This window comes from Pygocentrus nattereri, chromosome 24 (assembly GCF_015220715.1).
Source record: "Pygocentrus nattereri isolate fPygNat1 chromosome 24, fPygNat1.pri, whole genome shotgun sequence".
In the NCBI taxonomy this organism is placed as follows: Eukaryota; Metazoa; Chordata; class Actinopteri; order Characiformes; family Serrasalmidae; genus Pygocentrus; species Pygocentrus nattereri.
This window is the reverse complement of record NC_051234.1, coordinates 17314694-17332313: the sequence shown is the minus strand read 5'-3', so window position 1 is coordinate 17332313 and position 17620 is coordinate 17314694. Positions and strand designations below refer to the sequence as shown.

The following is a 17620-nucleotide window of genomic DNA, read 5'->3' as shown; positions in this document are numbered from 1 at the left end:
ACTTGACACGAATTCAGGCAGAATATGTATAGAATTAAAATTAGGCTGTGTGTGTTCTGTGGTTTATGGAGTGTGTTGGTCAGGAAAGGCTGAAGATTGTGTTCTGCTTCGTTAATGATGACCTTTAGAGTGACCAGCTGACCCTCAGATCTCCATAAACACCGCTGCTGTAAAATTATACAGCTGCACAGAAATGCAGACAGAAGCGCGGACAGCGGGTCCGAGCCGCGGGAGAGAGAGAGAGAGAGAGAGAGAGAGACAGCGGTTCCGCGCTGGTCCGGAGGATTGGGTCTCAGAACTTTAGGAGACTTTAAGAAAAACTACATTGTGCGTGATGCGGAGGTCGCGCGCCGTGCTGGTCACTCTCGGCGCTGAGATCCTCCGATCAGATGAATGGACTTTAATGACCTTTAATAACCGGTGACACCCCGCCGTCCTGCGCGCGCTCTGCCTGTCACTCGCCGCTTAAAGCGCTGAAGCTGACGTCCCGCCGCGGCGAATTCAGGGAATAAACAGCCGTCGAGTTTGAGATGTGCTGAAGTGAGGTCTCTGTTCAGGGGGCGTTCATTTATTCACACTTCGAAAAGCAGCCGCGCGCGGACATGGCGGGATATAACGGACACACGGCACCCGAAACAGCCAGCAGTGCGGAGCTGAAGTTTAAAAGCGTTCATCTGGACTCAGGTCTGATCTGAGGGTCTCAGCGCTGACAGTGACCAGCCCGCCGCGCGAGCTCATCACGCGGAGAAAGAGAAAAAAAAAATCAGCTCTTGTTTTTTGTTTACTGTTCAGGCGGTCACGCGCTGTGGGTTTATATAAATGTAGGTCACTTAATTCATCAACAGAGCGGGAAAACTGACCTGCGGTGGGTTTGAAATAGTTTTTATTTTTTACCATTTCACAGCAGAGAGAGAGAGAGAGAGAGAGAGAGAGATAGATTCATTTTAAGAAAGAAAAATAAAGATTGCTAAATGGATCTAGACTGTAGGAAAATTGTGTGGAGGTTCTTTACACCTTTAACAGGTTCTTCACTCACATCCAGTAGCTCTTAATTTGCTCCAGTGAATACCAGAGATGCTTTTCTAAAGTTTCTCAGTTTCTATAAATTATTATATTCTATCATAGAATATATTTATATAATAGACATTTTATATGCTGTGTGTGTGTGTGTGTGTGTGTGTGTGTGTGTGTGTGTGTGTGTGTGTGTGTGTGTGTGTGTGTGTGTCTGTGTGTGTGTTTGTATTGATCATTTGTGCTCCATCACAGCTGCTCTAACAAAAATCTGGAGTCTTAACCTTTATTTTTATTTTCCTCACAGAGTCCAGAGTGTTCTCCAATCTCTTTTAGTTCTCTGTTCCTGTTGGGTTCCTCCTCCATGCCTGCTGGTATGCTGCTGTCCATGTGCAGTTCTGACCCGATGGAGAGGGACCGCGGGATTTTTAAAGCGGGTTCTGCCTCTTACTGCCCTCTGCCTGGTCCAAACTACATGAGCCTCCTGAAGAACCCCCATGCTCCCCTACATCCCCCTCTCCACCCGCTCGGCCGGCTGCTCTCAGATGCCCCTCCGCTGATGCCTTTCCCCTTCAGTGGAGTACCGCCTTTCTTCAACCAGAACTCCTCACGTGCAGCCGTCCAGGAGCCAGCCTTCGGCCTGTCCGGCCTGCCGTACTTTAGACAGACAGTCCAGACTCAGCCTGACGAGTCATTACAAAGCGTACCTGACCCCACCTGGCCTTTCAGCAGTCCGGCTGAAGAGAAATCTTCTTCCTCCTCCTCGACCTCATCTTCTCCAGCTAAACATACTCCAGAACCTTCACATACCTACAGCTTCACCCAGGAGGACCTTTTCACCGTGCTGTATGGCTATTCCAAGCACCAAAATAAAAGAATCTCCACCCTGACTCTGCCCAACTCAGGTAACCCAGCACCTTCAGCATCATAAACACCTGCTTTTATACATCCTCTTAAATGTCTGTGTTTCTCACTCTTATGAGTGATTCAGTGACATTACACTGCTTTGTTTTGCTTATATTTGTTTTAAATTATTTTGTGTTTAGAGTAAAAAAACACTTTTTGATCAGATAAACAGCTTTTAAAATATAATTTTCTCATTTGCCTAAAACCTTTGCAGTGCTTGTCTTTCTCATATAGATTATTATTTTGACAACGTTTTTATACAGTAATTGCTATGTAACTAAAATAACTTTACTTGACGTTACTAAAGTAACTTTACTTGAACCCTGCTATATAACATGATCATAACCATGCTGTAAAAATGTTATAGCAGACATGTTCAGTCATATGTTGTGATATAACAGTCAGGCTATCATTAGCATTAATTGTTGTGACAGATGTGATGTTTGATGTTATGATGGCTAATTAGAGTAAACTAAGCATGTGACATAAACTGGTATAGCATTAAACATATCAAATGTCATAATTACTGGTAATGGTTATGTAACACTTCTTACTGAACAATCTGTTATGACGTCTAATGTTATGTAGCAGTGTTACACTAATACAAACGTTATTAGAGTGAGGAACAAAACTGGCTTAGTTTAACCCTTCAACGGTCAGTAAAATGAAGTGGGGATGTCTTGGGGTGATTGGGATCAAAACAAGCATCCTTCTGGGTCTAGGCAGCCCTGCTTTAAACTCATTTTTAAATAAATCCTATACCACCAATACTAAATTGACAGTTTATTGAATTGACTTGGTTCCTACGGAAATAAAGCACAGCAACTACTGTCCTTCAGTTTACTTACTTTCTGGCAGTAACAGTTTTTGATGCATGTTCTATTCACATGCAAATTATGTACAGATTTGAATCAGTTCAGTCACATTTTTAATGTAAGTATAGAGAGTATTAATAGAATTATGATAGTAAGGATTTGAGCATTTTAGGGATTCGTCTTAATGCAGCTTCATCATATCTCATTCATTCCCACATTATTTTTAAATTCTTTATTTCAGTATGTGATGTCACTGATGTTGATACTGAGGGTCTGGAGCTTCCTGAAGGTCTGTATTTCAGGATTCCTTCATAATAATAATAATAATAATAATAATAACAAGAGCTGAGTGCTGATGCGTGTCTTTGTGTTCAGGTTTGCTGGTGCAGCAGTCAAGCTGTGGGAGCACATCCTGTTTGGGGGTGTTTGTGGGTAAAAGTTCAGTTCCTAAAGGTCGGCGGTTCGGACCCTTCAAAGGGAAACTGGTCAACACCAGTGAAATCAAAACGCACGATGACAACACGCTCATGTGGGAGGTACGCACTATGTTTTATTACCTTATTTATTATTCACTTTATTTACATACTGTAAAATTATGAACTTATCTTAAATGTATTTAATATATCTAATGTTTCAATGCTGTTATAAAAATATTATAAGATTATTCAATCTATTTATATATTTATATCTATGTATGCAGCTGGCTTACACTTTATTCATGTTACAAATGCAGGTGAATGTAGACTTGGGAGTCTAGCCCAAGGCTGCAGTGTGGTGGGCTCATTTGTGTGGTGGACATTTTCTTAAGTGAAATGATCTTACTGAACTACTAGATTTTTGCTTTGCTTTATTTTGCTTGTAAATAATGCTGGATACGGACACTTTATATTTGTTAAAATGTCTATAAATGGTCTGTAGTTTATATTTTATTCATGTTTATATGTTTATTCATGTTTATATTCATGCTATAAAAGTAATGTGTTATGTTATTGTAAAAGCACAGTGATCAGTAACAGCACAGTGATCAGTTGATTTAGTCCAATTCCACAAATTATTAGCACTCAGTCTTATTATTTACTATTCTTATTCATTGCTTTAACATTTAATCCTGGAATCTCAGTAAAAAAAAATAAGATCCTCTAAAATTGATTTATTTGATTCGTATGATTCACTGATTTAAATCTAAGTAAAAAAGTCCAGCTAGATATGAAAAGATTTTTTTTTACTGTGATTATATTCAGTTTTTCACTTGTTCATGTATAAACATGTTTGTGTTCAGATTTTCGAGCATGGCCGGCTGAGTCACTTTGTGGATGGCCGTGGAGCGCGCGGTCACTGGATGCGACTGGTCCAGTGTGCTCGGTTCCCTGAGGAGCAGAACCTGGTGGCCCTGCAGGTCAAAGGTCAGATCTATTATGAGGCCTGCAGGGAGGTGCTGCCCAGACAGGAGCTGCTAGTCTGGTACGGAGATGCTTACATCCAGTTCCTTGGCATTCCACTGACCCTAAAAGAGTTCGGAGAGGACGCTGAAGTGATAATGCCAGCCGAGGGTAAGGATGTGAAACACAATGCTTTTATTAATTAAACAGTCTGTGCTGAATGACTGCTGTAAACCTGCCCATCTAAAGCTAAACTAAATTGACCAGTTTAAAACTAAACTGACCAGTGTACAGCTAAACAGACTGAGCTAAAGCTAAACTGACCCATCTATAGCTAAACTAAATTGACCAGTTTAAAACTAAACTGACCAGTGTACAGCTATACAGACTGAGCTAAAGCTAAACTGACCCATCTAAAGCTAAACTGACCTATTTGATGCTATGCTGACTATATTAAAAAAAAAAAACTAATCTAGCTGACCAGTCTTGAGCTAAACTGCCCAAACTAAAGCTAAATTGACAAAGTAAACTGACAAGCCTAAAGCTTAAATGACCATTCTCATTGCTGATCACAGACTCAGCCGAGGGCTACCGATGTGACCGCTGTGGGAAGGTATTTGCCTACAGATATTACAGAGATAAACATCTAAAGTACACACGCTGCGTGGACCGCGGTGACCGCAGCTTCCCCTGCAACCTCTGCAGCCGGTCATTCGAAAAGAGAGACCGCCTACGAATTCACATCCTCCATGTCCACGAGAAACACCGGCCACACAAGGTACACACTGACCTCTGTCAAATCAGCATTATAATACATAATGATACATTATAATCCCCTTAACCTGGGTGCTGATGTTAGGAAATTAAGTCACATGCTTCTTTTAATGAAGACAGATTGCATCTTGTTAAAAAGCATATCAATGATATTTAAATGTAGGTAGATATTGATTTATTATACTGTAGAGTAGTAATGATGATGATGTTGATGATGGTGATGTCTTTTTCTCTGGTCCTCAGTGCTCGGTGTGCGGTAAAAGTTTCTCTCAGTCATCCAGTCTGAACAAACACATGCGCGTCCACTCGGGGGAGCGGCCATATAAGTGTGTGTACTGCAGTAAGGTGAGGGAGGAGCTCTGACTCCTTAACACTCTAAAGCTCATCACACTGCACTTACATGCTAATTAATGCCAGATGCCCCTCTAGCCCCTTTGTTCGGGGGGGATTACGTCTTAAATTTATGGCCCGTGGAGGAACAAAAGTGCCGCTGGAGCTTTGTGCTGCTCACAAAGAGAGAATCTGTGACTTTCTGCTGTTTCCTCTGGAGTTCAAACTCAACCATCAGACACTTTAGTCTGTAGCAGTGTAGTATGTTTTTCAGTGTCTGAACAGAAAATGACGCACAGTTCTCCCATTTTTCACTTGGTTTCCTTTGACTTTCTCCTTCCTTGTGCATGTGGGTTACATTATATATAATCTGCTCGGAATCATCTCCTAAAAATGGAAAAGTTATTACTTTAAAAGTTAGTACTTATTAGGCATTTGGACTGGCAATTTAACAATTAAAGGTGATCTCTTACTTTTGCACAGTACTGCATGAGAGTGAAGACTTTAATCTTATAGTTAACAGTCTCTTTAGCTCATTTTTATATGTTTCATGTGTAAATCTTTACACTTTACATTTTATTAAAATAAATTAGAGCAGTGTAATCTGTAGCCACTTCACAGCAAAAAGACAAAATGTAATTATACATAATTATGTGTAATGACATACACTCACCGGCCACTTTATTAGGTATTTCCTTGCTAGAAAAAGGTTGGACCCCCTTTTGCCTTCAGAACTGCCTTAATTCTTCATGGCATACTTTCAACAAGGTGTTGGAAACATTCCTCAGAGATTTTGGTTGGTTATTTGAGTTAGTGTTGCCTTTCTGTCATCTGGAACCAGTCTGTCCATTCTCCTCTGACCTCTCACATCAACAAGGCATTTTCATCCACACAACTGCCGCTCACTGGATATTTTCTCTTTTTCTGACCATTCTCTGTAAACCCTAGAGATGGTTGTGCGTGAAGATCCCAGTAGATCAGCAGTTTCTGAAATACTCAGACCAGCCCGTCTAGCACCAACAACCATGTCACATTCAAAGTCACTTAAATTACCTTTCTTCCCCGTTCTGATGCTCGGTCTGCACTTCAGCAAGTTGTCTTGACCACCTCTACATGCCTAAATGCATTGAGTTGCGGCCGTGTGATCGGCTGATTAGCTATTTGTGTTAACAAGCAGCTGAACAGGTGTGCCTAATAAAGTGACCGGTGAGTGTAAATATGACTAATGTTGTTATGGTTTTTGTTTTCTCAGGCATTCACAGCGTCCAGTATCCTGCGCACTCATATCCGGCAGCACTCGGGCGAGCGGCCATTTAAGTGCAGTCACTGCGGCAAAGCCTTCGCCTCACATGCTGCACATGACAGCCACGTCCGCCGCACACACGCCAAAGACAAACCACTCTCCTGCGCCGTGTGTGGCTGTGTGTGTCCTGGAGCAGAAGAGCTACAGCAGCACATGAAGAACCATGAGAGTAAGACATAAATAAAACATACAGGTCATAACAGGTTTATAATAGGGTTAAAAAGCAGCATTAAGCAGCAATAATGATTGAATTAAGAACAGGGATCTTTATAGGATTAATAAGAGATTAATAACCTGGTTAATAACATGGCTGATACAGCAATAAGACAGCATTACTACCACATACACATGATATAAGGTTTAAAACACAGTTAATAACACAGTTGAGTTTATAACAGGATTAATAATAAGATAGATATATATTAATATATGTATAACCACACACACACACATATATATATATATATATATGTGTGTGTGTGTGTGTGTGTGTGTGTGTGGTTATACATACATGACTAGTTTATATAGTTTTTGTTGTGTATGTTGTTTATTGTTCGTCTCTTTGTGCTTTGTGTTTTTTTCTGCCCGATACAGTTTTTGTGATTTATCTGATTTATGGTATGTTTTGTGTTGTGCAGAGTGGTCAGTGTGGGAGAGTCCAGCAGGAACAGAAGACACACTTGCCCTTAAACACTGACCATAACACATACCCAGTGAGTGTAGTGACTGTGAAATCTCACTAATGATGGGTCAGTTTCTCTCCTCACTGTCTGCCTGTTTAACAGCAGCTCATTCGCATATTCACATATTATTGCTGTCGGAACAAATAAATGTAAGTCTTCACTTTTTTGTTTTTTCCCCCACATCATTTTAAATGTCCAGCTGTCTTTTGTAACCATTTGTTCTGACAGTAAGGATATTCCTATATTTACAATCTTGCACATTTGCATATTTAGATGTCTTTAATTATGTTGGTTGCTCACAAAAACCAATTTTCTGTAACTTATTGTAATTATTTATTTAGATGTTTGAGCGTGCATGCGTGCGTGTGTGCGTGCGTGTGTTTATCAGTTTCTGTGCTGAGAGCTGCAATATTATTTTCACCTTTGTTGTTGTTGTTGTTATTATTATTATTATTATTATTATTATTATTATTATTACAGTGCTGTGATAATTGTCTGATTTAGTTTTTACTTTTATATGTATATATTTATGTGAGTGTGATAATCAGATTTTATCTCTGTTAATTAACCAATAAAATACACAGCATGGTTCAGTGTTGATGTAATTTGCCTGAGTTTATTTAAATGGTCAGAAATCTCATCACATCACTTTTTTTTTGGTTAGATCAATGGTGCCTAAATGTTTTGTCAGAGGGGGTGAGTTGTAGGGTCTTTTTTAGGGGAGAGTTTTTCTAAATGTGCGTCATAACATTGCACCATATTTTGTTACTAAAATACTTCAAACACTGCAGAGTTTAAAGGAATTGGATAGATAGGTAGATGGATGGATGGCCAGACAGACAGATGGATAGATCGATAGATAGACAGACAGATGGACAGATCAAATAGATGGCTAGATAGATTAGTGTTAGCCCCACAGTGGGATCTTCTGGAAGAACAGTGTTTCATCCCTCCTTTATATTTACAGACACTTGTAGAATCTGACAAGGAGCATTGGAGCTGTGGAGGCCCAACATCTTATGATTCTAACTGGAGCTGGATTAGTTTTATCTGAGATCTAGTAATGTCATTTGCTGGGATTTGACTGGTCAATTCATACAGTGTAAAGTATCTGTGTAAATGACCCCACATCATAACCTGAACTTTCACATCAGTTCTAAGAATAAACATAAAGGCATCCAAACAGTAAACGAAAACCTCCAGTTAATGGCGGATTGGATAGCATTAGGCTAGTAACATGGGATCAAATTAATAAACACCACCCAACAGGACAGGAAGCTCAGTGAACTGTAAGAAGCACTTTAAGAAGGTACTTACGAGGTGCTTATTTTAGGTTTAGTGAGTGGAATATAAAGAAGCAGCACTGGATGATTCTAAAGATGTATGAAAGTGCTGAGATTTAAAAACTGGTAATAAAATGTTACAGTCAAACAGGCAGCTGGTGGAGCAAGGCTAAAACTGCTCTGATGTGAATGTGCGCTAAAAAGTGTTCATATTTTTGCAGCTGTGGTTTGTTTGTTGTGCTTGTAGGATGTTCTGTGAGCAATACATTACAATTAAATACAAAAGCAGGGTAACCAGAGCTGGGGTCTCTCCCCTGCTATATTCCTTAAGTGAGACCCGTTTTATTAATGTTGGGATAGTGTAGTGGTTAACACCTTTGCCTTCTACGCTGTAGACTGGGGTTCAATCCCCGACCAGGGCAAGCACCCTACACTATACCAATAAGGGTCCTTGGGCAAGACTCCTAACACCACCTTGGCCTACCTGTGTAAAATGATCAAATTGTAAGTCGCTCTGGATAAGAGCGTCAGCAAAATGCCATAAATGTAAATATTATAATTATTCAAAGAGTAGTTCAGACTGTTCAGATTAAAACTGTACCTTTTTTTTAATGGTGGGTTTTGTCTCCAGGTTTGCCAGGAATGCTGTGTATTACATTAGTGTGAGGTGGATTCAAACAGGTCTACTGTTATTAAGGAGGTTCTCAGGGTGAATGAAAAAAGGTCATTCGCATTGCAACGATCATTTAGTAGACTATTCAGGATGGATTATGATCAGTGATTACTCAAATCATGTCATCTCCACAGCTGAAGATAATCCAGGTCCATTAGGGCTTAAGACACTCCATGCTGGTTTTTATCTTTGTCAACTCTCTGTAGATAGTTACTCCTGTACACCGCTGACAGCTCCCCCCAGTTAGCTGGGGCAAATCTAACAAGGCACAGATTTCACAAGCTAACTGATACTCAAACGGAGTATTCTATGACAGTGGAGCTCTTCAGTATGATCCATTCTGCCATCCGTGTTTGTCCGATGAGACTGCATGAATATGTGCTGGATTTCAAACACCTCTTAGCAACAGATGTGGCTGAAACGACTGCACTCAATGATTAGGAAGGCTGTCCACATACTTTTGGACATGTACTATATACCGGACATCCAGTGTGTGTATATGTTGTACTAAGTGAAGATGGGGGTGTGAGGGGGAGGGGCATGAACCTCCCCCAACAGCAAATTAATGACAATGGACTGCTGCAATGAGGTTCAGTAGAGAGAGAGAGAGAGAGAGAGAGAGAGAGAGAGAGAGAGAGAGAGAAAAGGAAAGGCAGTGTTCCTCACATCTGCTCCTCTCAGCTCAGCCTACTGTCTGTGGTCAAGAGACACTGAGAGACAGTTTTAAAGAGAGAGAGAGACCGAGGGAGAGAGGTACTCTGATAAATGACCCGTTACTTCATCAGTGTGTGTACTTACGCTGCCCTTTAACCTCTCAGTACTCAGTAACCACTGAACACAACAAAACAGCCCAGCACTCAGAGGTCAAAGGCCAAACCCTGATGGGACATTAACTCACAATAAATAAAAATGAATTTCCATCATGTGCTTCTGTCCGCATATGAGACACCTTCAGCTTCTCTGCTCTCGAAGCAAGGCATGCTGGAAAAGTTCAATTTACTTGCTTTATTTATACCATCCCTGTGACCCAGGAGGATGAGCGGCAAAGATTGTGTGTGTGTGTGTGTGTGTGTGTGTGCGTGTGCGCATGTGCATCTGTTGAACACGTTCTCAGAAAAATGGGCTCTAGATTGCCACTGTGGTAGAACCCTCCAAGGACCTTTAGTTTGGGAACATAATTCCACTGCAGTAATATTTTTAATAGGTATTGAATCAATGCAGGCCGACTGACCTCCAGACCTTTACGTTATTCATGAAGCCATTTCTGTCTTTTTCTCTTTTTTCTTCTTTCCTTCCTTCCTTTCTTTTTCTTCTGTCCTTCTTTCTTTTCCCTTTCTTCTTTTTCTCCTGTCCTTTCTTTCAACCTTTCTTTTTTCTTTTTTTTTTTGTATCTTTTTCCTTCGTTCTTTTTAATCATTCTAATTATATGTCATCATGAATTCCGTTTTTCCTTTATTTCTCTTTATTTTGTTCTTTTCTTTTGCTCCTTTCTTTCTTTCTTTTTTCTATTCCTTCAATCCTTTCCCTTATTTCTCTTATTTTCTCTCCTTTTTCTTCATCACTTTTTTCTTATTTCTTATCTCCTGTACATTCTTTCTCTTCTTTATGCTTTATTTTTCTCTCTTCCCTTTTCATCCTTCTTTTCTCCTTTTTTCTTTCCTTCTTCCTATTCTTTCTTTCTTTCTTTCTTTTTTCTTTCTTTCTTTCCCAATTATTTACAACTGAATCCTGTGATTTCTTACAAATATATATATATATATATATATATATATATATATATATATATATTTTTTTTTTTTTTAAATAAATGCAAATTCAGTAAATGCAAATTTAGTCTGTTTGGTTAACTGTTTCTGTGCTATAATTCAAGTTATCCAGTGAGGTGACACGCTTTTTTCTTCATCCCCGCTGTGCTTTTTTTTTTTTTTTTTTTTGCATGTGAAGTGTCAGTTCATTTAGAGTTGTTGGGCTCATATCCATTCCTATTGTTCGAACTGATTCCCCACTCTGCTTTCTGATGTGATTGGGGAGCTACCTCCTGCCTTCAGTCTCACTCAGAGACCGCCCCCCCAACAAACACACCCCCACAGCCCCCCATGACCATTTCATCCTCACTGCTTCCGCACAAAACCAGGCGGATAACAGGCCAAGCCCCAGAGGATGATTCAATTACCCTCATATCAGCGCTGAGAGAGATACAGGCCTTTATTAACGGGTAAGTCAACCCGTAAGGGACACACGGTGGTCAGCCTTTGAAGTGTCCCCCAGGCTGCTGGTCATACATATGTAGGACAGACCCCATGGTGGGACTCTGTAACCTTTCAGCTCAAACACTTCAGCTTCCTTTCATTGGAACCATTGTGTTTTTTAACATGAGATGACCCCAATTTTCATATTGTTTATCTGAGCATGCCTGAGCATCTGTCCCATGTGTTCAGAGATTCCATCTGTAAATATTTACTAATGCTACTATTTATAAAAACATTTCAGGAAAACTCAACAGTGCATTAGTTTAAGGTAAATGACTCATGTGGTCAAGTGCTTAATAGGGAAATCCACCAACTTTCAAAAATGTCTGTGTAATTAAATGTTACAGATGCAAGCAAAGTCACTGAGAAGGGTTTGGTGTAAAAAGCTCCATTTTAGAGAAACATACTAAGTCTGAATTGTTCACACTAGTGGTGAAACCAAACATCCGCCACTAAAAGCTCCCTCCCAGAACATTATTAAATCAAATGGTTATGATTCACTGCCTGATATCTGAGGCATTGTTTTACAATATTTATGAGAAGATTTTCTCATATTATTTATTAGATTTATTAGATAACACAACATGGTACCCAAAGAAACCGTATTCTTTCAGATGTACCACTATCAGCATTATGTATAAAAACTCAGAAAACTAGTGTAGGTTCACTGGTGGTTTTGGATAGTAAATCAGGTGGCTACATTTATGTTGGTTCCCATCACCACCACTGTAAAGAAATCAGAGTCTCTACAATAAACCTTTTCACATCAAAGCACTTTATGGAAAAATTGGTGGAATGTCTTAAAATGATTGTTTTCATTTTAGTGCTGAAAAGTTCAGAATTAATTATTATATTGACATTTTTTGTTTTATGTACAATTATAACTTCAACAGTGTGATATTTTATTCAATATTTCAGGAATTCTGTGAAATAAAATTTAGACATTGATTCCATTCCTGACAGCTTTCTCAGACATTTTATAATCTTCTACAGCTCTGGCCATTATTCTGGACACATCTAACATTGACTGGTTTTCTGAAATCTGCAAAGTTGCCTAGGACAAATTGTTTTATTCATTTATCTGCAACCAACCGTGCTGGAAAAAAAACATGCAGACCAGCATGGCCTGTCACCAGTAAAACCAGCATATGTTGTGTTTTGGATGCTGTTAACTAGTGTGACCATGCTGGGCAACTAACTAAACCAGCACCAGACTAGCTTAGACCAGCTTAGACCAGTCTGTGCTGGTTATCTGTGCGGTTTTAGTTTATTGAAAGCATTGATTCCATTATTTTGAACTCTAGTAAAAACAGATTTATTAGAAAACAAATTTAGTCTTATTTCAGTTATTTATCACCGCACAACCTTTTTCAGTGCAGTTTGTCAAATAACGCCTTCTGAGCATATTTGTAAAAAAAGAAATAAATAAAAAAGAAATAAAACCACATGTGAACCTAAATCTTTCTTATGAAACAATTTAAATCTGAGGTCTATAGTGAGCAAACCTTTTAGAAAACAAATTTAGAAACTTTACAAAAACTAAACTAAAACTCCAAGCAGCTGTATTACCACTGCGAATGCTACTGTTCGCTAACTCCATAACTCAAAATAAACATTTTGATCAAAGTTCCTTCTTATTTACTCATAAACCCTCAGGAATCCCTTTTTACATTCTGACTAGATAAGCCAAATCTACTTTTAGCTTACATTAACTACCCTGAGGATGTTCAGGCTTGTGAGCATTAAAGATGTTCCTGCTTGGCTTTCTGTGCTATTCTACTCCAAAGATACCCTTACATCACCTGTTATAGCTGTGGTATGTATGCCAAATGTTATAATGAGCATTATTGTCAAAGATGTGGTGTAATGTGACGTGATTAGCTAGTTTAATGGTTAATTCAGTCTCTGTGTCTCAAGATCTTTTCTATGCTTATTTATAGGCATTGATTTCACACTTAAACTCTGCGGCTATTAAACTGTGGCCTCTCGGCCCTCGAGATCCATAATTCAGTTTGATCTCTTTATTAATGTGATATTAACAGTGTCGTCTCTGAGGAATATGGCTGTCATAGTTTATGATGCTGAACCTTAATAACCTCTGGTGGTTAAGTGACCACTTCAGTATAGCAACAACTTCTTCTTCGTCTTCTTCTTGAGCCCTCATCAAGACAGTCGCTTATAATTAACTACCTTATTAAACATTACTTCTTTATTAAGCAAGACATAGTATTCATTTATTAGCAAAGTAAGTCATATTTATCTGTTATGCATCATAATTATTTGCAAATGTTCCATTATTATGCCCTTATTAAGTCTTATTAATGAACTATACCTGCAGTCCTCATTAATGAAGAATAATTAATAGCACTTCAATATAGGAGGACATTATACTTATAATACTCTAATTAGGCCTTATCAATACACACACACACATACTCACACATATCTTCAAAGACACTTATCCTTCAGGGTCCAGGGGAGCTGGAGCCTATCCAAGCAGTCATCGGGTAGAAGGCAGGATACACCCTGGACAGGTCACCAGTCCATCGTGGGGCAGACAGACAGCCATATACATTCACACTCACACTCATCATCAAAAGAGTAGAAGATAATTAACTGGTTCCACGTTGCCACATTATTGGAGTAAATGAACCATTTTTCATACCAAACTTATTTTAGTATCATACATTACCTGAGCACTGCGTGTATGAAATACCAATGTGGTCTTGATGCTTATCACTATTACAATAACAAATGACTAATTAGCTCTAAACAAAGACAGTCAGACACTCTGTTCTGAAGAGATTTCTTCTTAACATTTACATCTAAGACTTTAATACTTAATAACTGCTATATAAGCCTTATTTGAGGCAAGAACTGTGCTTATTAATGTAGCCACTAAAATATTTTTGTAATATATACTACACAGTATAAATACAGTACTGTGAAAATATGCTAAAAGGCAACTAACAACATTAGAACTAAAAAGCTGTGAAAAAAGCCTTTTTCAAAAGAGGAAATTTGTATTCATTTTCACTGCATCTGTTTATTACTTTTTACCATATCTGTTTGTATTCACAAGCAAAAACCAGTAGTGGACAGTAACTAAGTAAATGTAATTGGTTACTGTACTTAAGTTTTTCCATTTTGGGTGACTTTTTACTTTCACTCCACTACATTTCAAAGTCAAATATCTTCCTTTTTCCTCCACTACATTTTGAGAAATCTGTCATTTCTTTTGGTTTCTGTGTGTATGAAAACGTAACATGTCAAAACGAAAGAAGCGCAAAGCAAGAACACCAATCAGGGCACAGTGGTCACTTTGTTTTGAGCTTGTTTTGACTTGATGGTCATACCGACGCCGTGGAGCGCACAGTTCAACGTCAGTGCAGCAGTGTAAAATTTTGAGAGCACATACGTCCCTAAATGATGAACTAACCTAACTTTGTGTAAATAGACCACAATATAGAAATATGTCCACATGTGCAGTCGTGACTGGCACGTTTCTTTTTTCTGAATTTATGCAAACACTTTCAATAAATTAGTTTTGGTTAGTTTATGTTTATGAACAGAGGCCTACAGATCAATACAGTAAAGGAAAACTTATTTGTGATCCTGAGTTTAAAGACAGTTTTTAATTCAACTTGTAACTAAGTTACAAATAAATCTTAAACTGAAACTTTGCTTGTTTGTAAAAAGCTGTTTTACAGCCACTCGGTTCTCCCTGATGAAAACTGTTTGCCTTCTGTGTTTTGTGACTCACAATCACATAATTTTAATAGTGTCAGACTAATTAATGACGTTCCATTAAAAGACTGGTTTACCAAGAGTGACACTGGAGTGTTTTCACCTAAAATGAGTTCATGAAGCGAGTCTTGTTATAAAAAATGATAACAGGACATCAGAGTCATAATTAATCTTTTAGTACTTTTACTTTTGATACTTAAGTACATTTGAAGGCAAATACTTTTGTACTTCTACTCAAGTTGAGGTCTAGAGTAAGGACTTCTACTTTTACGGGAGTAATATCTTACCTTGAGTATCTCTACTTTAACTCAAGTACATGATTTGTACTTCGTCCACCACTGGCAAAAACACAATGTCCACATAGATGGTAAAAAATATGCTTAGGTGCTTTACACAGTATTACGTGTATATATTAATTTGCACTGACCGTCCAAGCCACCAAGTTAATGTCACTTAAGGACAAAATTGAGAATTTGCTGCCAGAATAATAGAAATGTTTATAATAAAATTCCATGCATTCATCAGCAGGGGGACCTCCACAGTCACACATCACCACATTGTCTCTTGCGGTGGTAACAGTTTACAAATTGGTCTGATTAATTCAGACAACACAGGGGAACCCTCAGTGCCTTCTAGGCCTTTAGAGAAAACCTAATAATTTCTGAGAACTAAATAAAAGCATTTCTTTAATCTTTACTTTCTTTAATCATTTTTCTAGTCAAAATCTGCATGTATTACAGTACTACTCTTGTATAACTGTTAAGCTTTAAATGGAAACAATTAATGAGATTAAATCTTTGATTTGCTGAGTGGAACACTGGCCAATCAGGAAATGCTTTTCTTCCCTATATCTAGGTTGATATGTGTAAGCTATTTTAGGTAGGACCAATTTTATGAGGGAAAAAAGGTCACTCTAGGCCTTCTGGAAATTCTAGATACATCACTGATTGAACACGAGTGGCAGTCAATCATTTGATAGAATGCTGTTACATTCTGGCTCCTGAATACACCACTATGTAACCGCTGCATTGTTCAAGAAGGAATGGAAAATTGGAATAAGAAGTCATCAAAATGTTAATGTGAATTGCCGTTAGCTAGTAGAATCCCATAGGGATGCTAACAGAAGTTAGCGTTATCTTTGAAATAAGTTATTTCCTCTTGGGTTTTGAGATTTATGGCCCAAAGCCTAGCCTAATAGTGAAGGCTCGCCACTGCCAAATAAACAGATTTTTTAATGGAGAAAATTGCGTCTCCATCGCGTGTTCATTACAGAATCTACAGTTTTAGTGGCAAAAATGTAAATTGTTGTGGCCAGAGCGAACCAAATAAATGAAATACTTACTGCAGTTATTCTGGAGGAGGAGGAGGAGGTGTCCTGTCTGTAACTGGTCACCTGTCAGTTCCTATTTCAGCTGCTCCTCCAGTCACTAGCAACAGCATAGCTAAGCCATGGCCTGATCAATTAGCCTTATTGATTCTCTAATAGCAGTCAGCAGACAACACAGGTTGAGTCACAGACCGGCCTCAGGCTGTTAGCTGAGTGGTCCATAAACACAGCTTTAAAGAGACCCTTGCCCTCCGAATGGCTTTACATTTACTTATTTAGCAGACACTCTAATCCACAGCGACTTGCAGTGCAGCCTTAGCAGGGTTAGCATAAAGATTTTTCTTAGTATCACAGTGGATGTTTTCTATAGAGATCTCAGAAGGCAGCAAGAACATATGGGCTTTGAATACTAGGCAAATGAGCAAGGAACTGCAGTGGACCTCAAAATTCCATTTTTGTTTGAGTTTTTATCTAAAAATAGAAACATATTAACATTGAATATGATATAATGCCACTGAGTGGTATAAACCCAAACCTGCCCAAACCTGAGTGATGGTTGGTCAGTTGGTCATTGGGTCAGTTGTTTGTCTTGATGTTCTAAAGAGAACTGCCATCATCAGTATGCTAGTGAAAGTTTGCTCGATGTACTCTGGCCTTAAGTCCACTGCTTTAGCTTTGGAAGGGATAGTCATTGTGGCTTAGTTTATAAATAAAGGATGATCCCTAATGGCAGTTCTGCTTTTGCGGTGGTATTGAATTGACAGTCTGATCATCTCTGACAAGTCCCGCCTCCCTTAGTTACTGTTGCTAAGTCCTTCAAACATTTAACTCAGGCTAGCATCCATAGCACTTGTGTGAAAAGTGCAGTAGTACAAAGTAAAGAGTAAAAGGGTACCTTTGAAAATGTGTTATTATTCAAGAATATAACAGTCAGTGTAGACATACATGTTGCTCATCTTAGAGCCTGCATAGGCTTGCCATTATTAGAATAATAGTTAATAAATTAATATTTAATAGCTTTTATTGAACCATCATCCCTGCAGGTTTGTTCTGAGCAGTTTTTCTTCACTTGTAAAGAACAACAAGGTTTTATTGCTCTTTGGACACCTAAATACATAGAGTGTCCATTTCATTGGAAAC

General features: G+C 38.7%; 1 protein-coding gene across 1 annotated transcript; it reads left to right on the top strand.

Annotated features, from left to right (window-relative positions):
- Positions 1-602: 602 nt before the first annotated feature.
- Positions 603-7215, top strand: prdm14 (PR domain containing 14). The gene is made up of 10 exons (XM_037533797.1): positions 603-684; positions 793-821; positions 1319-1916; positions 2974-3021; positions 3108-3268; positions 4012-4282; positions 4687-4889; positions 5129-5230; positions 6468-6687; positions 7157-7215. The coding sequence occupies exons 1-10, from the start codon at positions 603-605 to the stop codon at positions 7213-7215; spliced, it is 1773 nt and encodes a 590-aa protein (XP_037389694.1).
- The last annotated feature ends 10405 nt before the right edge of the window (positions 7216-17620 follow it).

Coding starts and splice junctions, on each gene's coding strand:
- prdm14 (XM_037533797.1), top strand. CDS start 603: ATGGCGGGATATAACGGACACACGGCACCCGAAACAGCCAGCAGTGCG. Junction 685..792: donor AAGCGTTCATCTGGACTCAG/GTCTGATCTGAG, acceptor TTTACTGTTCAG/GCGGTCACGCGCTGTGGGTT. Junction 3,269..4,011: donor ACAACACGCTCATGTGGGAG/GTACGCACTATG, acceptor GTTTGTGTTCAG/ATTTTCGAGCATGGCCGGCT.